The sequence below is a fragment of the Mustelus asterias genome, chromosome 2 (genome assembly GCF_964213995.1).
Source record: "Mustelus asterias chromosome 2, sMusAst1.hap1.1, whole genome shotgun sequence".
NCBI lineage: Eukaryota > Metazoa > Chordata > Chondrichthyes > Carcharhiniformes > Triakidae > Mustelus > Mustelus asterias.
The window spans coordinates 131,382,221-131,403,807 of NC_135802.1; the positions used below are offsets into that span (position 1 = coordinate 131,382,221).

At 43.8% G+C, this 21,587-nt stretch overlaps 1 protein-coding gene across 5 annotated transcripts in view; it reads left to right on the top strand.

Moving 5' to 3' along the window:
* The window catches only part of LOC144511333 (F-actin-uncapping protein LRRC16A-like), a 380,857-nt gene that overhangs the window by 240,105 nt on the left and 119,165 nt on the right, over window positions 1-21,587 (top strand). For all 5 annotated transcript variants that reach the window (XM_078241629.1, XM_078241637.1, XM_078241604.1 and 2 more), the window contains one exon: window positions 14,600-14,693. In XM_078241629.1, the coding sequence (XP_078097755.1) occupies window positions 14,600-14,693 (94 nt within the window). The remainder of the gene's footprint in view (window positions 1-14,599; window positions 14,694-21,587) is intronic.

A 21,587-nucleotide genomic window follows, 5' to 3' on the forward strand; every position in this document is an offset into this window, starting at 1 on the left:
TAGAACATAGAACATAGAACATTACAGCGCAGAACAGGCCCTTCGGCCCACGATGTTGCACCGACCAGTTAAAAAAAAAACTGTGACCCTCCAACCTAAACCAATTTCTTTTCGTCCATGAACCTATCTACGGATCTCTTAAACGCCCCCAAACTAGGCGCATTTACTACTGATGCTGGCAGGGCATTCCAATCCCTCACCACCCTCTGGGTAAAGAACCTACCCCTGACATCGGTTCTATAACTTCCCCCCCTCAATTTAAAGCCATGCCCCCTCGTGCTGGATTTCTCCATCAGAGGAAAAAGGCTATCACTATCCACCCTATCTAAACCTCTAATCATCTTATATGTTTCAATAAGATCCCCTCTTAGCCGCCGCCTTTCCAGCGAAAACAATCCCAAATCCCTCAGCCTCTCCTCATAGGATCTCCCCTCCATACCAGGCAACATCCTGGTAAACCTCCTCTGCACCCTCTCCAAAGCCTCCACATCCTTCCTGTAATGTGGGGACCAGAACTGCACACAGTACTCCAAGTGCGGCCGCACCAGAGTTGTGTACAGTTGCAACATAACGCTACGACTCCTAAATTCAATCCCCCTACCAATAAACGCCAAGACACCATATGCCTTCTTAACAACCTTATCTACTTGATTCCCAACTTTCAGGGATCTATGCACACATACACCTAGATCCCTCTGCTCCTCCACACTATTCAAAGTCCTCCCTCTTCAATGGGCAGAGAATTCCAGAGATTCACTACCCCCGAGAGAAGAAGTTCCTCCTCAACTCTGTTTGTTCCTCAACCTTCTCAGTAATTGCTGTGATAGGGGTAGTGAGGCAATGTGAGATGATGAGATTGAAGGATGGCTGTAGATAGCGGTCGGAGAGTTTACATGAAGGGAAACACTGAAGGAGGAGAGAGAAGAAGAGTTGAGATACAGGTTGCAATCACTGAAGAAAAGTTGCTGTGTGCAGATGCTGAGTGATGAAAGTAGAGATGATGGATGGGATTTTACGGCCTCGCTTGTCCCGAAACCATAAAATCCCGCCTGAGGTCAATGGACCTTTCCATGGTCCGCCCCTCGCCCGCTCCGATTCCTGTGGCGGGCAAGACGGTAAAATTCCGGCCAATGTCTCAGTGGGAAATGTGGGTGACATTAGGATGGGCAATATAGAACAAGGATTTAAAATGAAAGTGGTGAATGATGGAACAGGTGGGATGGCAAAGGAGGAGAAGTTGCCAGAGGAGCAGGGAGACAGGCCAAGATGCATTTTAGAGATTATGGCCACACAGTGGCACAGTGGTTAGCACTGCTGTCTCACAGCGCTAGGGACCCGGGTTCAATTCTGGACTGGGTCACTGTCTGTGTGGAGTTTGCACATTCTCCCTGTGTCTCCGTGGGTTTCCTCTAGGTGTGCCAGTTTACTCCCACACTCCGAAGATGTGCTGGTTAGGTGGATTGGCCATGGTAAAAATTGCCCGTTACTGTCCTGTAATGTGTAGATTAGATGGATGAGCCGTGGTAAATGTGTGGGATTACGGGGATAGGGCAGGCGAGAGGGCCTGGGTAAGATACTCTGTCAGAGAGTCGGTGCAGACTCAGTGGGCTGAATGCCCTCCTTCTGCACTGCAGGGGTTCTATGAACACTACTGTTGCAACAATTTAAACAGGGCAAGTTGCGGAAGTTATAGCCAGGTAGCAAGGCGTCATTATCACCCCTCCACTAAGACAGTGCTGTTGATGCAATTGTGCAGCAACCGCACAGATCTCACATGGTGGGGAGAGAATTGGATGAAGTAGTTGAGGTTATTGTTTGTTACGAGGCAGCAATGAGCAATTGGTGGGCCTTTCTGATGATACCAGGAGAGGCACAGAGAGAAACTGTAGGATTGTTGAAGAGCAAGTCAACTCTCTTGACCAGGAAAAATGATAATTAATGAAGAATTGGAATATGTGAAGGATGATTACCCAAGGGCAAAGGAAAAGAAGGAGGCATGATAGTAGGCAGAGGTTAAAAATAAAACAGGAAAAGAAAAAAAGAGGTGGCTTGGAAGGGATGAGCTCGAGGCTGGGGCAGCATCCAAAAAGAATTGAATGGACACAGGAAGACTAAGCTATGTAGGTGGTGAGGTTACATGTTGGATCGAAATAGATAAACATTGAAATACATGAGGAGCAAAGAAGGTCTAACATATACATGAAATTAGATTTTTAGTCAGTGGTTCATAAAGTTGACGTTGCAAAATTGGCAATGAATAGATGACCAGATACCAAGTAACTTGAAGAACGCATAGACAATTCAATGCACAGAGCAATGAAGTGTGGCTTTCCAAAGAAAACAAATTCTGTGTCTGTTGCAATAGCCATTGCTAAAGCCAAGACCTCCACTGTGCCTGTGGATAAAGTCCCTCAGGAATCGCTGCAGATAGATATGATAATTGAAATATAAGGTACTGCTTTCTTCAACTGTTATCCCGGTAGATCGAAGCCATCGTTCAAAGCACCGGTTGAGTTTTGAAAGAGAGTAACCTAAGACTGAAGAGTTTCTAAAACACACTCCGTCTGGAAGAAAAATAGAAAGGTAGATGAAGTTGATTGACAGCAGCGAATCATCTGGAGGATGGATCTAATCAGTGATGATTTTCTCACTGGACATGTTCATTCTCAACAATGAGAGACATGAGACCTCAGGTCCCCGCCTCTTTCTTAAGTTCAGCCAATAGGACCCAGGATACAGCAGTGTTGTGATGATAGCTGAGGAATACTGCTACAGATGGATATTCTGGCGACCATATTTCCCACAGATACTTGGGAAGCTGTGTGTATTGCTGCCATTATCCCCTCCATTTGCTAAATCCATGACATGATAATTAGGTGAGATAATTAGAAGTAGCTTGCTTAAAAATTCAACCTTTTTTAATATAGTTACAGAAAAACATTCTACTTCTCAGTTTAATTTGTTTTCCGAAGTCAAAATGAGAAGAAAAGCTTACAATGGCTGTGCAATCAATTACCAGTTTTCCTTGGGGATCAAAATTGTGACAACAGGAAGTAAAGTTGTGCAGACAAGAGATGCATGACATTTGTAACTAGAATCTTGTCCCTAGATGATTGCTGTCTAATGTTTGGAAGGCTCAAGTGTATTGTCTGTGACTGGTGTAACAACTACCTCATTTTGTGTCTACTGTCAAGCACATTTATTTACCCTTCTCCTGCCACCTTTACACCCGCCACTGTGACTCAAAGAATGCAGTTGGTTAATTATTGAGTCATGAGATCCATAGAACCCCTATGGAGTGCAGAAGGAGGCCGTTCAGCCCACCAATTCTGCACTGACTCTCCGAAAACGTATGCAGACACAGGAGAACGTACAAACACAGTCACCCAAGGTTGAAATCAAACCAGGGTCCCTGATACTGTGAGGCAGCAGAGCTAACCACTGTGCCACCATGATCGGTGATATTCCACCATCCTGTATGCCAGCATTGCCTTAACTGTAACTTCTGCCGACTCATACTCTGAATTAGACAGCCAACCATGGCAGCTTTACTGCTGCTGCCACATAGATGCTAAGCTACTGGTACCAGTAACATTAGTCCCAACCTCCAAAAAGATAAAATGATTGCTCTTCTGCTGTGGTTATCATTGTTTGAATGCCATGAGTGAGATTGTTTTGTAATAAAATCACTGAGTAAAATGTGCTTGAAATTCATATTAAAATTAGTACTTTTTATTTAATTTGGAATTGAAGCTGCTGATCACTTTACCAAATGAGAACCTAATCAGTAAAATTCTTGAGCAACTTATCAAGGAAACTGCGACGTGAAACAATTCTCAAGATTAGTGTCCTGAAAGAACCGAAGGCCACTTTACATGGATACAAGCTATGCAGGCAGAGAACTGGAGTCCGAACTTAACTGAATTGAGTACAAATAGAATTGATGTTCAGGACAACATTTCCCGTGGAGATGAAGTGCGATGGTGAGTGGGAAAGTCAGCGCGGCTCCCCTGGCTGGTGGATCAGGTTGCCGAGCCATACCAACTGCTCTTCATCTCAAAATGTATGCATAAGTAAGCAGCTTGTTGTATGTCATGGAAAGCGGGCGTGAACTGTCTCTTACGTCCTTGATGGGAGCCAGAGGTCCACCAACCTCATCACCCAGGCTTGGCAGCAGGTTGCCAGGGAGATCAACACATGCAGAGCTCAGAAGAGGTCCCCTCCCCCTCCAGTGCTAAAAGAAGAATAATCACATCTGCTCCACCAGGATAGTGAAGCTCCTCACCCTCAATTCTCATCAGGCAGTTCATTGGGATCTCTCAGACTACCAGCACAAGGGACATCAACACCGATTCTCTCTCTCACAGTTTTGACATCTTCATCTACTGTCACATCCTCAGTCCTTACATTGATCCACTCTGCACACATCGCAGGCAGGCATACCATTCATCTGCTTTTGCATCAGTCCTGCTCACAGTCTGGCCATCTATCTTTGCACAGGACAAGACTTCCCACAGGAGGAAAATATCCCAGACAGGAAGTGGGTGTGAGAACTCAGGCCACTCCCCACCTTTTGAGGAGCAGGTGGCAGAGCTGGTTGGCGAGGACTGGAACCATTCCTGCACCACAGGTGAAATCGACACCCCAATAAGCCAATGAGGATCCATCCAGCAGTCTATCCATCCACTGATCGCTATTTAATTTAGATGACTCTCCAGCCAACCACTGATTATCTTCCCCCCCCCTCTATTACAGCCACCAGCAAGGACAGGCTGGGGGACACATTCAGCCAGCCCAGCACCCGGAGCACCTTATATGAGGGCCCTGGGGAAGTAAACGGAGAATACCCATCATTGCGTTCATCTGCACCCTCCAGCAACATGCACCTTGTTGGGACTAACCAGCATATTTTTCAGACTGTGGGAGGAAACCGGAGCACCCGGAGGAAACTCGCACAGACACTGGGAGAACGTGCAGGCTTCACGCAGACACTGACACGAGGCCAGAATTGAACCTAGGTCCGTGGCGCTGTGACGCAGCAGTGCTAACCACTGTGCCACCGTGCCGCCCTTGAAGGCCAGATTAGCGTGACTTGACAGAATCCCTGTGCTAGCTCTCAGAGGGCAATCAGCATGTTTAGCTGATGCCATCACGGTCCTCAGCTTCCTTGTGCATAATTTAATCAGCTAGAATTAAAATATGGAGGTCTCTAATGGAACAAGAGCAAAGCTCCCATACATATGCTGTGTACTCTTCATTATCAACTAGGTTACTAGTTGATGCTTAAATGTGGTGAAGAGAGAGACTGGGCCTTCACTTACTTCAACATCACTTCCAATAATGCAATGGGAGCTGGCAGTGTGGCAGCCCTTCTCCATTCTCCTCCTCTTTTGTGCAGCAGACACAAGGAAACATTGCCACATGCAAGTTCTCCCATCACTAGCCGTCCTGACTTTGAATGATATTGCCACTCATTTGGCATCAAAATTGCTGGCCTTGCTAGCAATGCTCACATTCCAAGAATGATTAGAAAAAAGTTTCCTTCTAAAAGCTGCTTGGGATTCTCCAGTATGAGAGCTAAACATTTGCTATAATTTAGGTCAATTTATTTACTGTTGCTGTGTAAGCTGTACCTTCCACCTCTAGGAAATAAATGCTTGGCGCTTTCTTTTTAACCCATTGGTGGAAAGGAACTTAATTATGCATGAGTTTTGGAGTGTTAATTTATGCCAGAATTGTTTAAACTGTATTGAGTAAACAGATTTCCCATAAAAGAATTTCTTTGCGTACTTTGTACAATGCAGTGATGGTATCTAGAATAGTACTCGTATCAGGTGTGCTGCTATCCAACAGTTTTAAAAAGTAAGTGAACATGCTTTTAATCTTCACATACCATGATCTGGGCCCCTCATCACCATTCAAATCCTATGGACGTTGGAATCTGTTTCTTTAAGAGTAATGTAAGGCAAGTGCTGGTATGAAATAGAAACGTTGTCTTTGTTCCTAACTACTGAACATGTTTAAGGTCACAGATCTTTATGGTGCTGTTTTCATCTCTATGCTTGCTAAGTAAAGTGTTAATAATGTTGAAGTGGAAACGATGGCTCTATTCTCTCCCCATGGATGCTGTGGAACCTGCTGAGATTTTCCAGCATTTTCTGTTGGTGGATATTTTTACATCCTTTCACTTGAGGCTAATTAGGAAACCCATTAGTAATGTCATTAACCTTTGTATGCTGGATGACAGGTCAACAATACTAAAACAATATTTCTGCAGTAATATTTATCTAAAGTATTTCCTGGAGCCTGATATGTAATCAAACTTTGGGATGAAATATCTCTCAGTGGATCATCCAATACCATTTTGTACATGAACATTACAAAGGGCAGCTCGTCCAATAACTTTGGACGTTCTGCCAGAAATTAAGTCTCTGGCAGAAGGATTTTGAAGTTGGAGTTGCCAGATGTGGCTCAGTTGGTCGCACTGTCACCTTGAAGTCAGAATATTGTGCATTTAAGTCTCTCCCCAGAGATTTGAGCACAAAATTCTAATACTGAGGCAAATTGAAAAGAAATGCAGGGAACAGCAGCAACCGCTGTACATCGCATTTTTCGACCTCGCAGGTACCTTTAACACCATCAGCCATAAAGGCTATGGAGTATCCTCCTCAAATTTGGCTGCTCTCAGAAATTATCTTCTGCCTACTCTACAGTGATTTGCATGCCAACATCTTCACCAATGCAACCAATATAAACCGCATCTCAGTGAAAATTGGAGTCAAAGAAGACGCTGTCATTGCACCAACTCTCTTCTCTGCCTTACTTGCTAGTATTGGAGGTGTTGGCAGCCTTAAAAGTGGATAAATCTCCAGGTCCAGGTGAATTATGCCCTGGGCTGTTGTGGCAGGCAAGTGATGAGATTGCAAGGGCTCTGACCCAAGTTTTCAATTCCTCTCTGGCCACAGGGGAGGTGCCAGAGACAACTGGAGAACAGCTAATGTGGTTCCACTATTTAAGAGGTATTGTAGAGATAAACCAGGGAGCTACAAACCAGTAAGTCTCACATCAGTGGTACGGAATCTATTAGAGAAACTTCTGAAGGAGAGCATCTATCTCCACTTGGACGGGCAAAGCTTGATCAGGAATAGTCAGCATGGCTTCGTCATGTCTCACAAGTTTGATTGAATTTTTTGAGGAGGTGACCAGGTGTGTAGATGAGGGTAGTGCAGTTGATGTAGTTTATATGAATTTCAGCCATGCCTTTGAAAAGGCCCCACATGGGAGACTTGTAAAGAAGGTAAATTCACATGGGATACAGGATAAAGTAGATTCAAAATTGGCTCAGTTGTAGGAGACAGAGAGTGATGACAGAAGGAAGCCAATGTCCAGTGGCATACCACAGGGATCTGTGTTGGGCCACCTATTATTCAACTTTTATATAAATGACATTGATGACTATGTGGGGGGTAGGATTAGTAAGTTAGCAGATGTCACAAAGATTGGACAGGTGGTTAACAGTGAGGCGGAGTGTCTTGGGCGACAAGAAAATATAGACGGAATGGTCAAATGGGCAGATAAATGGCAGATGGAATTTAACTCTGAAAAGTGTGAGGTGATGCGCTTTGGAAGGAGTAATTTGACAAGAAAGTATTCAATGAATGGTAGGATACTAGGAAGTTCTGTGGAACAAAGGGACCTTGGCGTGTTTATCCACAAACCTCTGAAAGCGGAAGGGCATGTTAGTAGGGTGATGAAGAAGGTATATGGGACACTTGCCTTTATCAATCGAGGCATAGGTTACAAAAGCAGGGAAGTCATGTTGGAGGTGTAAAGAACTTTGGTGAGGCCACAGCTAGAGTACTGTGTGCAGTTCTGGTCGCCGCATTATCGGAAAGATGTGAATACACTGGAGGGGGTGCAGAGGAGATTTACCAGGATGCTGCCTGGGATGGAACATTTAAATTATGAAGAGAAGTTGGATAGGCTTGGGTTGTTTTCGATGGGTTAGAGAAGACAGAGGGTGATCTGATTGAGGTGTTCCAGTTTATGAAAGACATGGATAAGGAGCAGTTGTTCCTCTTAGTTGAAGGGTCAGTCATAAAGGGACATAGGTTCAAGGTGAGGGGCAGGAGGTTTAGGGGGGATGTGAGGAAAAACTTTTTTATCCAAAGGGTGGTGACAGTCTGGAATGTGCTGCTTGGGACAGTGGTAGAGGCGGGTTGCCTCACATCCTTTAAAAGGTATCTGGATCAGCACTTGGCACATCATAACATTCGGGGCTGTGGGCCTAGTGCTGGCAGATGGGATTAGGTGGGAGTTCAGGTGTTTCTAATGTATCGGTGCGGACTCGGTGGGCCAAAGGGCCTCTTCTGTGCTGTATGATTTTATGAATACTACACCTCACCTCCAGCAAATTACCACACCTTTGAGGATACTCTACCGAACAGACAGGAAACTGTTGAATCTATGCTGCCTTCAATCCAAAACAAAAATCAGTCAACATGCAAATGATGCTTGTGTATGTGCATTCACTCAGAAACTGAGCTGCAGTTCATTCTTAACTCCTTCTCCGAATGGATGACAAAATGGGCCCTTTGCTAAACATCTGGAGAACCAAGATCTTCCACCAACCAGCTCCCATTGTAAAACATCATCTCCTGTTGATCAAGATCAATGGCAAGTTCCTGGAAAATGTGGACCATTTTCCATATCTTGAGAGCCTCCTCTCGAGAAACATAGACATGAAATTCATCATTGCCTAAATTGTGCCAGCTCGGCCTTCAGCTGACTGAGAAAAATATTTGAGGACCAGGATCTCTCACTCAAGACTAAGGGCATGGTTTACCTGGAAGCAGTGATCCTGTTCTCCTTAATGATTTGAAGACTTGGACAATCTACTAAGTACTGGAGAAGTACCACCAACAGTGACTTCTCATGTTCTCCAAATCCAGTGGCAAGAAAGGGAGTTTACAAGCAGCATCCTCTTCCAAGCCAATTTGCCTAGCATCAAGACGTGAATCACTGAAAACCAGTTCTACTGGGCAAGACATTTAGTTGATATACCTGACACCAGACTCCCGAAGCAACTGTTGTACCCGGAATTTGGTCATGGCAGGAGACTCCCAGGAAAATAATAGAAGCACTTTAGAGATGTCCTTAAAGTGTCCCTGAAGAGGTCAGACATACCTGACAATTCGTGGGAGACCCTGGCTTGTGCCCGACTAAAATAGTGAAGACTTATTTGGAAAGGCACATAACACACTGACAGACTTCGTCAGAAACATGAGGCCAAGTCAAGGCTTCAAAATGAGCGCACAAATCTCAAAAAGTCCAATTGACCAAACCTGTCGAGTATCACCTGCCGGGGCATGAGGCAAAGTCACACACTGGTCTTATCAGCCATTTCAGAACCCATCGAACAAGAATGGAAGCAAGTCATCCTCTATCCTAAGGTACTGCCTCAGAAGAAGAGTACTATTGCACTGTCAGAGGTGCTGTCTTTTGGATGAGTAAACAGAAGCCCCATCTGCTCTCTCAGGAGGATGTAAACAATCCCACAGCAGAGCAGCAAATTCTCCATATTGTCTGGGCCAATATTTATGCTTCATTGAACATCAGAAAAAACAGATTATCTCTGTCGTCTTCACTTTGCTGATTCTTGAAGCTTGCTGTGTGTGAACTGACTTCAGTTGACTATAATACGCTTTGGAAGGTTCTGTGGTTTTGAAAGTTACTACTATATAGATGCAAGTTACCTTTCTTTGTCAATCATCGACCGAAGACAGAGTTGAAATAATTGCATAGAATGCAGATAAACAGGCATTTTGGTTCCAAGAACCTATCACGTCTTTCGCAGTAATAATTTCAGACCGAAGACACTTGGTTTAAGAAGGTGATTCTCCCATCCCGCTGTGCTAAAAATCAGCGCAGCGGGCGAGGAAAAGTGTGCATTGGCTGATTCGTGGGATTCCCACGAGTGTTTGCGCCACGCTTGCGTCTCCCAGACACTGATTTCCAGCAATGTCTTCACAGCGCCAGAAATCGTCTGGGAGGCAGGGCTAGTATGTAAAATACTATTTAAATACTATTAGCGGGCCCAGAACTGAATACCCTGGGCCCACTAGCATCTCCCACCCCGCCAGGGTGGTTCACTCCAGTGGGGATTACTTTAGCTCCCCACTTTTGAGGAACTAGTACGATGACCCCGCTGGAATTAAAGGGGGAAGCAATTGGGGCCCCTCCAAGGGGCTGGGGGGGGGGGGGGGTGCCCCCTGAGCATGGGCACCCTGACAGTGCCAGCCTGTGCCTCCTGGCACTGCCCAAGGGGCAAAGTGCCCATGCCCAGGGAGCACCATGGCACGGGGTGGGGCCTGGGGGCAATTGGTGGGGATAGGGGAGGGGTCCTGCTTCCACTCTGCATTGGGATCCGGTTGGGGCTGGTGGGAGGCCAGTGATCCGGGGGTGGGGGAGTGGATTGGGATGGGCTGGACCGGGGAGGGAGGGGGGTGGATTCAGGGCCAGCCTGCTAATGGACGGGGGGCTACAATTGGGCCGTGGAAGGGTTGGGGGTGGGTGGGCAGCACTGCTGGGGGCCCGGGCTGGCCAGCGATTGAGAGACTGATTTGGCGCCACTGCGCATGCGCAGAGGCCCGCTGGCTTCAGCTTCTCCAGTGTGAATAGGCCCCACCCCCTGAAATTTAATGGTATTCATGCTGGTGAACTCTGCATTGCACAGAATATTGGAAATTGTAGTCTGAACTCACACTGGAAAAAAAAACAGCGTGTATTACTCCAGTTTTCCTGCGAATTTGACACTTAGAATTTTTTTGGGAGAATCGGCCCCATAATATTTTCATAGTGCACTCAAATCCTGAATCCCATTTGTTGACAAAAATCTGTTTAGTCCCTCCTTGTATCACTGCCCACACTGGCTGTCTGATCCACATATTTCCAATCCTTTCAGCAAAATAGTTCCCCAAGCATTTCTTATTTTGTTTTCTTTCTTTAGCTTGTAAAACTGACTCCTTTTGATTAAATTCTGTGCCTGACATGACTGCCTACTTGATTCAAATTTGACTAAAATATTTAGCATGTTTCTCAGTTCTAAATTTAATTAGCACCTAAAAGAAAGCCCCTGCATTCTGACAAATGATATGACCTAATTTCCTAAGTCAATTTATCCCTAGGGTAGTGGAATTAAATAATAGAAAGCTGCATTTTTTTAAGCTCTGGCTGTTAGAATACACAGGATGGCAGCTAAGTAAGAATGATTATGTAAATTGGGATATAGCCACTGGAAAAGAGAAAATTGAGAAGTGACAGAGTTGCTCTTTACAGGATTCTAAAGACCCTAGATAATGCAGACCATGACAAGCTATTTCGCCTTGTTCAGAACTAAAGAAAAAGACACTGCCTGTGCTTGAAGCAGGGGCAAATTAAAAACTAATCTGCAGAAGCATTGCCACAGATTTTGCTGCACGAATAATGGCAAAGCTGTTATAGTGCTCAACTTTATTACCAAGTGAAACTGACAACAGATTCTCTTGCATCCACAGTTAATTGTGAAAATTGTAGAAGTTGCTATCACTGATAGCCTGCTGCTCCGTAAAATGAGCTATTGCTGTCTTCGCCAATGGAACTGGTACAGAAGTCGCTATTAAGGCATGAACTTAGGCTGAAAGCACCATTATCACACTAAAGACTGAGGAAAATCTTAAACCTTGCTCAGTCAGGAGTAACTGAGTATTAGCAGCATGCTAACTCATAATTACTGCTGAACAACCTCTCTGGTACTGAAAAAATAATTTTAGAAGTGTGGATTTTTTAAAGATAATTAATGCTGCAGTTTATCAATTGTTAATGTCCAGTTTTTTTAAAATGTCGTTCCCTTTATTCTGTGTGCTTTATTCAGTTCTTGTACAATACTTTACATGTAATTCATATCTTCCTGACTTTTACTTCCTGCTGAACATTCTTCAGTTTGATTGAACAGTTTCCGTGCTCGGTGCAATAGATCTGCTGGTGAGGGTGCTGAGTTCAATCAGACACTAGAAGAATTGACATCACCCTAGGCAAACCCTCTGGGCAACTGGATGCAAAGTGAACGCAAAAGGCTTTCCTTTGGCACAGTATGAGCCAATATTCCAATGAGCAAGTGGTTAATCTGTAGAACAAGTTTTCCTGGGAAGATGATGGAAAAAGATAGTATTGATTCAATCAAATGCAAATTAAAACAATTATCTTCAGAAAATAACATTTTGGGGTAGCCTTTATTTAATTTGAGATGTGACATGAGAGTAACATGCTCAGGAGAAAAAAAGGTGAATTTGGACCTTTGGTTCCCAAAGTTGTCGATCACAGAGAGCTTCCTTAAGTCACGTGGGTCTGTTATAATTGATAGAGATTGCTTGCTCTGATTCATCAACTGCTTTCCACAACGCAGTGCAAAGATGATCAAGGTGAACTTTGATCATCTTTTGTCGAGCAACTTGTATGTAAGAAAATCTTGCCTATTTTGATACGTGTCAGGAGTTTTGGAAGATTAAAAGTTTCAGTAGTCCTAACCCCTCAATTCTGTTCGTAACTGGAAGCCCTTTTCTTTGGTTACATGTTAAGAATGAGAAGTTTTGAGACCTACTCCAGTTCCTTGTTTTAAACTCCCTGTAAACAAGGGCAGAGTGGGGGAGATCTTTCAAATGCATGCTCCTGACAGGGATATTGCACATTGTGAAGACAGATAATGGACACGAATTGACAATGTACATTCAGAAATTGGGTCCTGATGGTTGGTGAACATGTGACAGGAAACTAAAATATGTAGACTGCTTAGGATCATCATTTGAAAGTTATGTTAATTCACGTACACCTAAGAATTCTGGGATAGTGTGTTTGGGAGTCTTATTCTAAGTATATGTCTGTGTTTGTGTGGCCTGGGTGCATCTCACTGACAACTTCCTCTTGAATTGCCCAGGTATCCTGACCATAGAAAATGATTCACACACAAGTGATTTGACATTTCTGCCCCACCCAACACCAACAAATTGGATTTATGCAATGTGAACCCCCCCAAGAGGTCCCTGAGGAATCACTGATTGACCTCCCTGTGAGGCTTGTTAAGTATAAGTTCCCCTGGTAACAGGCAATGGCTTGTCCAGCTGAAACTCATTACCTAAGCCTTTTTATAAGGCGCACCCAGGACTGGGCCTGCTGAACTACCTGTCCTAGGTAGGACTATAGTATGTATGCCAAGGTGGTGGTTTAACTTTGCATTCTGTAAATAAACTATGTTCCTTCCTTTCCAGTCAGGCTTCCTGAGTTATTAAATAAAGGGACAACCTTTTAGAACTGAGATGAGGAGGAATTTCTTCAGCCAGAGGGTGGTGAATCTATGGAATTCATTACCACAGAAGGCAGTGGAGGCCAGATCATTGAGTGTATTTAAGACAGAGATAGTTAGGTTCTAAATTGCTAAAGGGTTCAATGGTTAGGGGGGGAAAAGCGGGAGAATGGATTTGAGAAACTTATCAGCCATGATCGAACGGCTGAGCAGACCCGATGGGCCGAATGGCCTAATTCTGCTCCTATATCTTATTGACTTATGGTCTTGTATCCCTTTAACTTAATAACCATTGTAAGGCACTTTACAGAAGCATAAAATCAAATATGGCACCGAGCCACATGAGATTTTAGAGCAATGACCAAATGCTTAGTCAAAGGGGTAGGTTTTCAGAGTGTCCTACAGGAAGGAGAGGTTTAGGGAGAAAATGCCAGAGCTCAGAACCTGGGCAGCTGAAGGCAGGGCCACCAAAGTTAAAATCAGGGGTAAGCAATCCAACACCCATCGCTATGATGATACTATCATGTTGTCCAATTTATTCAATTACTTAATTATATCAATAGTATTATGTGCTGGAAACTGGACTGAAATTTCTCCGACTTAATTCAGAACCTCTACTTCAGACTACAGACTTTCATTCCAAGAAAAAGAGTTTTGGATCTTGTTATATTTTATCTAGAATTCTTTATTCTAGTGCAACATTTCTTTACGTGTCAAGAGCTTTGTAAAAATATGCTAGTTTACAAGCATAATGAGAAAGAAACAGCCTTTTATTTGTATAGCCCCTTTCACATCCTCTGTATGTGTCAAAGCAGTTTACAACTAACACGTGGATTTTGAAGAATAGTCACTTGTTATATAGGCAAATGCGACAGCTAATTTGCACACACCAAGAACCCTCAAACAAAAATGAAATGAATGACCAGATATTTTAGTTGGTTGAGGATTAAATGTTGGCCAGGGCACCAGGCAGACCCTTCTAAAATATAAGCAAATAGTTTAGGCTTTGTTTCAAACATCTCATCCAAAAGACGGCAAGTCTGACGATGCAATCTTCCCTCAATGCCACACTGATGATGTGGCTGTCTTCAAGGTCTGGTTTGGAGTTTGAATGCATCTTCTGACAAAGGTCAGTGAGCTACCATTAAGGAGAGGCTTACCACTCAGTTATACATGCGTTCATCTGGATTTAACCATATTTATCACTCAGAAAAATGCCATGTAAAGAGATGGATTGATATGAATTCTGTTTTTGATTCACAGGAACTATACTCTAAGGTTTATGCCTATTCCTGTCAATGATGCCTCACAAGCATTGAAGGCCAATCCAGAAAAAACAGAGGAAGCACTGCAAAAGGTAGAGTATCCTCACATTTCCTTCTGTTTGCCAAACAGTTTCATCCCGCTCATCATTTGATTTGGTAATCTTGGCAAGTGAAATGTTGCCCTGTGGTTCACAGTCTTTCCCACAGAAAAACATGGACCAGCATTTTCCAGCCCTTCCTGCTGGCGGATCTTACAGTCCTGCCAAAGACAACCCCCACATGGGCTCCCTGGTGGCACAGGTGGCAAGCAGTGAAAATGGCCATTGACTTCAGGGGGAACAGAAGATCCTGCTTTGGGCCAATGGCCGTCTCCACCACCGGCAAACCTGCCTTTTGGGGGGGAGGCAGGGAAATCCTGGCTTTGATGAAAATAGTGTGACAAGGATAGCAGTTTGCAAAGATTCAACAAGCGATGATATCTTTCATGTAAAGTTGGAAGCTTGACCAACGGAAACTGTTATTTGATTGGAGTATCATGGTCACCATTAAGTGTTTTGAATATAAAGCTCAGTGATATATATTGAAGGAACATTATGTCTTGGTAAGTATTGTCAAAGGCAGGTACAGAAACTTCTGCCCAGTAAAGTATTACATTTAATTTTCTCAATTTATGAAAAGAATCTTGACAGCAGCAACTTATACAAGTCCTGTTAATTCAGTTAGTTTTTGCACCTAAAAACTTGAAAGTTATCCAGAAATGCAAGTTAACAATTGAAATAATCCAGCTCAGTGTGACACTAAAAGAAATCCCATTCTGTGATCATTGATCAATACTGCCATCCCACTCTTTTTCCTTCCATATGTATCCTGATTGCTATGTAGCCAGGGTTGCTCCATTCCCAATGCTTCCCTTGTTAATGCTAGATTTCTGTTAGTGCAACAAAATCATCATCGCATTTTGCAGTCTTTGTCTAATGCTCAGCAACTTTGTTTTTAACATGCTCTGTCCATGTACCCAAATTCCCCCTAGTATGCAACAAAAAGAGAACTCTGACGAAGGGTCATTCTGACTCGAAACATTGGGTGACAAAGGGTCACTCAGACTCGAAACATTGGCTTTATTCTCTCTCCACAGGTGCTGTCAGACCTGCTGAGATTTTCCAGCCTTTTCTGCTATTGTTTCGGGTTCCAGCATCCACAATATTTTGCCTCCAAGTATGCCTTGCACTTCCCCTCTGAGGGCTCCTATTTCTGAGCAACATTTCATTCTGTATTACTCCTTCCTCTCTACCCCTTGTTTCTTCTCTCATCCTAGTGCTCCACCTCTCCCTCTTTCCCCCACCCTCACTAGTTTAAGACCAGTCCAAGTGCACTTATCACCTTCCCACAAGGACTTATCTGATTTTACTGAGGTTCTGAAATCTCCAACACAATCAATTTCAGTAACCCCTATTTGCAAGTGACTTAACAAATTTACTTTGGTTTTGGCAAATCTTAACCAATTAAGGCAAAAACTGAAGTCTCTGGGTAGCAACTTTAAAATATGTATTAAAGGAAAAGGGTATACTTAACTCAAATACAATGACTTTGACAGCTTCATCTGAGTGTTTAGTCCATTGTAACCCTCTCAATACTCAGTTTTAGGTACAATACCTCTTGCAGCGATGCACATTAGCTCTTGCCTTGAGACTACTCGACTACCAATTAAACCTTACAAAACCCAAGCTTTTAAGCTCCTGAGTGACCATAGCTCCATGACAGAGTCAGACGTTTTCCAGTTTTAACACTTGGCTCTTGCTATTGCTAGGTTAATTTAATTGGTTCTTAATCACAGTAGCCACGTGGCCTCAATATCTCAAACCAAGAGTACAATGGTGTTGTTCCACAATGTGTCTCTATCTATCTGATCTTAAAACAATTTCTCTATTCATTAATATGAACTTTGCATGGTCATCATGTACCTTTCTCAGGGACCGTTATCAGGAATCCAAAAGCTTCACTGCTGGAACAGCATATCTAAAACCATATTTCCTCATGCATGTATGGAGACAGACAATGATTGAACTTAAGTTTACGATGAAAATCCAGTCTTGCTAATATGATTTTAAAATCATTAATTGTAGCTCAACTAAGCATCATTATTTATTGAATCGTCTGACTCTTGACTGGTTACTACTTTAATACAGTAACTTGATTAATACGTGTTAAATGCAGAATACAAAATTGCTTAACCAAAATAGAACATACTGGAAAATCTCAGCCTTTCTTGGTAAATACCTTGTCCAACACTAAGAGAGAAATGGATTGTTTTCAGATTCCAGCATCCGCAGTCATACCAAATTGCTTCTTTAGTTTAGCCACGTGTTAGTATCAAAATGGCTTCTGCACTACAGTGAATACAATACAAGATTGGTTAAGTTAAACTAAAAGCTAATCACCCAAGCCTACTTGCACCCCTGCCTGCCCCTTTCCCCACTCCCCTCCCCTTACCCCACTCCCCTCCCCTTACCCCAGAGCAATAGTATTCTCCTCGCAAGGTGTTCCCAACTCTGTTAAGTTCCAGTTTGCTCACCTTATCCATCCTGCTCCAGATCTGATCCCAGTGTCCTACGAATTAGGGCCATCCATTATCTTACACCTCTGATACTCATGAGTACATGGCACTGGGAGTAAGTCAAACCTTATCACTCAATAGGCCCTGAATGAATGAATAAAAGTAAGTTCTTTGTCCATTCATAGGAACTAGCTTCGGGAGGTAGAGGGGGTGCTTGCAGGAAGCCAGCTCCTGCTCTTGATGTAACGCTCCCTCCCCCACCTGGCCAGCATGCCCCACTGGGAATACAATCCTACCCTGTTATCTATCTCCAAAAGATCTCCTATTAGGAAACGAGTTAGGACAAGTGATGGAAGTGTGTGTAGGGGAACACTTTGGTTCCAGTGATCATAACGCCATTAGTTTCAACTTGATCATGGATAAAGATAGATCTGGTCCTCGGGTTGAGGTTCTAAACTGGAAAAAGGCCAAATTTGAAGAAATGAGAAAGGATCTAAAAAGCGTGGATTGGGACAGGCTGTTCTCTGGCAAGGATGTGATTAGTAAGTGGGAGGCCTTCAAAGAAGAAATTTTGAGAGTGCAGAGTTTGTATGTTCCTGTCAGGATTAAAGGCAAAGTGAATAAGAATAAGGAACCTTGGTTCTCGAGGGATATTGGAACTCTGATAAAGAAGAAGAGAGAGATGTATGACATGTATAGGCAACAGGGAGCAAATAAGATGCTTGAGTATAAAAAGTGCAAGAAACTACTTGAGAAAGAAATCAGGAGGGCTAAAAGAAGACATGAGGTTGCTTTGGCAGACAAGGTGAAGGATAATCCTAAGAGCGTCTACAGGTATATTAAGAGCAAAAGGATAGTAAGGGATAAAATTGGTCCTCTTGAAGATCAGAGTGGTCAGCTATGTGTGGAACCAAAAGAAATGGGGGAGATATTAAATGGGTTTTTTGCATCCGTATTTACTAGGGAAACTGGCATGGAGTCTATGGAAATAAGGCAAACAAGTAGGGAGGTCATGGAACCTATACAGATTAAAGGGGAGGAGGTGCTTGCTGTCTTGAGGCAAATCAGAGTAGATAAATCCCCAGGACCGAACAGGGTATTCCCTCGGACCTTGAAGGAGACTAGTGTTGAAATTGCAGGGGCCCTGGCAGATATATTTAAAATGTCGGTATCCACGGGTGAGGTGCCGGATGATCGGAGGATAGCTCATGTTGTTCCGTTGTTTAAAAAAGGCTCAAAAAGTAATGCGGGAAATTATAGGCCGGTAAGTTTGACGTCAGTAGTAGGTAAATTATTGGAAGGAGTACTAAGAGATAGGATCTACAAATATTTGGATAGACAGGGACTTATTAGGGAGAGTCAACATGGCTTTGTGCATGGTAGGTCATGTTTAACCAATCATAGAATCATAGAATCATAGAAACCCTACAGTGCAGAAGGAGGCCATTCGGCCCATCGAGTCTGCACCGACCACAATCCCACCCAGGCCCTACCCCCACATATTTACCCGCTAATCCCTCTAACCTACGCATTTTAGGATTCTAAGGGGCAATTTTTAACCTGGCCAATCAACCTAACCCACACATCTTTGGACTGTGGGAGGAAACCGGAGCACCCGGAGGAAACCCACGCAGACACGAGGAGAATGTGCAAACTCCACACAGACAGTGACCCGAGCCAGGAATCGAACCCGGGACCCTGGAGCTGTGAAGCAGCAGTGCTAACCACTGCGCTACCATGCCGCCCTCTGCGCTACCATGCCGCCCTATTAGAGTTTTTCGAGGAGGTTACCAGGAAAGTGGATGAAGGGAAGGCGGTGGATGTTGTCTACCTGGATTTCAGTAAGGCCTTTGACAAGGTCTCGCATGGGAGGTTAGTTAGGAAGGTTCAGTTGCTAGGTATACATGGAGAAGTAGTAAATTGGATTAGACATTGGCTCAATGGAAGAAGCCAGAGAGTGGTTGTGGAGGATTGCTTCTCTGAGTGGCGGCCTGTAACTAGTGGTGTGCCACAGAGTTCAGTGCTGGGTCCATTGTTGTTTGTCATCTATATCAATGATCTGGATGATAATGTGGTAAATTGGATCAGCAAATTTGCTGATGATACAAAGATTGGAGGTGTAGTGGACAGTGAGGAAGATTTTCAAAGCTTGCAGAGGGATTTGGACCAGCTAGAAAAATGGACTGAAAAATGGCAGATGGAGTTTAATGCAGACAAGTGTGAGGTATTGCACTTTGGAAGGACAAACCAAGGTAGAACGTACAAGGTAAATGGTAGGGCACTGAAGAGTGCAGTAGAACAGAGGGATCTAGGAATACAGATACATAATTCCCTAAAAGTGGTGTCACAGGTAGATAGGGTCGTAAAGAGTGCTTTTGGTACATTGGCCTTTATAAATCAACGTATTGAGTATAAGAGTTGGAATGTTATGGTGAGGTTGTAAAAGACATTGGTGAGGCCGAATTTAGAGTATTGTGTGCAGTTTTGGTCACCTAATTACAGGAAGGATATTAATAAGGTTGAAAGAGTGCAGAGAAGGTTTACAAGGATGTTGCCGGGACTTGAGAAACTGAGTTCAGAGAAAGGTTGAATAGGTTAAGACTTTATTCCCTGGAGCGTAGAAGAATGAGGGGAGATTTGATCGAGGTGTATAAAATTATGATGGGTATAGATAGTGTGAATGCAAGCAGACTTTTTCCACTGAGGCTAGGGGAGAAAAAAACTAGAGGACATGGGTTAAGGGTGAAGGGGGAAAAGTTTAAAGGGAATATTAGGGGGGGGCTTCTTCACACAGAGAGTGGTGGGAGTGTGGAATGAGCTGCCAGGTGAAGTGGTGAATGTGGGCTCACTTTTAACATTTAAGAAAAACTTGGACAGGTACATGGATGAGAGGGGTGTGGAGGGATAGGGTCCAGGTGCAGGTCAGTGGGACTAGGCAGAAAAATGGCTCGGCAGGGCCAAAAGGCCTGTATCTGTGCTGTAATGTTCTATGGTTCTATGACAGATCCATGATCCTCAGGGTAGGCACCAGTGTAATACCGGCAGTAACCACCACTCCTGGTGGCACTGTTGGTGCTGCAGGGTTTTTGGTGATGAGCAGGTGACAGGATAGTTGTCCAATTGAGGCCTGAATTCAATGGGAGGCCAGCTACTGTCCAGTTAAGTGCCTGATTATCATGAAATAGTGCCGGGCATCTCATGGAAAGGTGATACAGGATTTATCACTGGTTCTGCAACCAGTGGGTGGGACCCATGTTGCTACCACTGAATTTCACCCAGTGTGTCCATTAATATCAGGTTACGGTTGTTCTGCCTTGATGTGCTGCCCTGTTCTTTTCATTTTACTTGCTGCATTTACCTGATCTATTTGAGGGTTTGCACTGAAGCAGTTACCTGCTCATGGCAGGAACACCAGTTGAAAAATCTATCAATACTGGATCACCTTAGACAATGGTCCCCTTTACTTTTTTCAATACAATTTAATCTCCACATGGAAATCCATCTCTTTTTCTGTTCCTCAGTTCTCATTCTAGGCTGACTTGGCATTTGTGTTTCTGTTGATCATCCAAAATTTTAGCTCTTCATCTTGTTATTGCTTCTATGATCTAAGATGTGGTCTCCGAGTAGTAACTATATTTATTCTACATAATTTGATCTAAATGAATGATAATATTACAATATCTGCAGAGTAAAATCTGATTAGCAAGTTTGCGGATGACACGAAGATTGGTGGAGTTGCGATAGTGCCGGGGATTGTCAACGGATACAACAAAATATAGATAGATTGGAGACTTGGGCACAGAAATGGCAGATGGAGTTTAATCCTGACAAATGCGAGGTGATGCATTTTGGAGGATCAAATTTAGGTGTGAATTATACTGTAAATGGCAGAACCCTTAGGAACATTAACATTCAGAGGGATCTGGGCATGCAGGTCCACAGTTCCCTAAAAGTGGCAACACACAGGTGGCCAAGGTGATTAAGAAGGCATATGGCATGCTTGCCTTCATCAGTCGGGGTATTGAGTAGAAGAGTTGGGCAATCATGTTGCAGCGATATAAAACCTTGGTTAGGCTGCATTTGGGGTATTGCATGCAGTTCTGGTCACCACACTACCGAAGGATGTGGAAGTTTTGGAGAGAGCGCAAAGAAGGTTCATCAGGATGTTGCCTGGCCTCGAGGGTGTTGGCTATGAGGCGAGGTTGAATAAATTAGGATTGTTTTCACTGGAAAGACGGAGGCTGAGGGGAGACCTGATAGAGGTCGACAAAATTATGAGAGGCATAGACAGGGTGGATAGTCAGAGGCCTTTTCCAAGGGTGGAAGTGTCAGTTACAAGAGGGCACAGGTTCAAGGTGAGAAGGGGTAAGTTTAAGGGAGATGTGTGGGGGAAGTTTTTGAGGCAAAGTGGTGGGTACCTAGACCGCGCTGC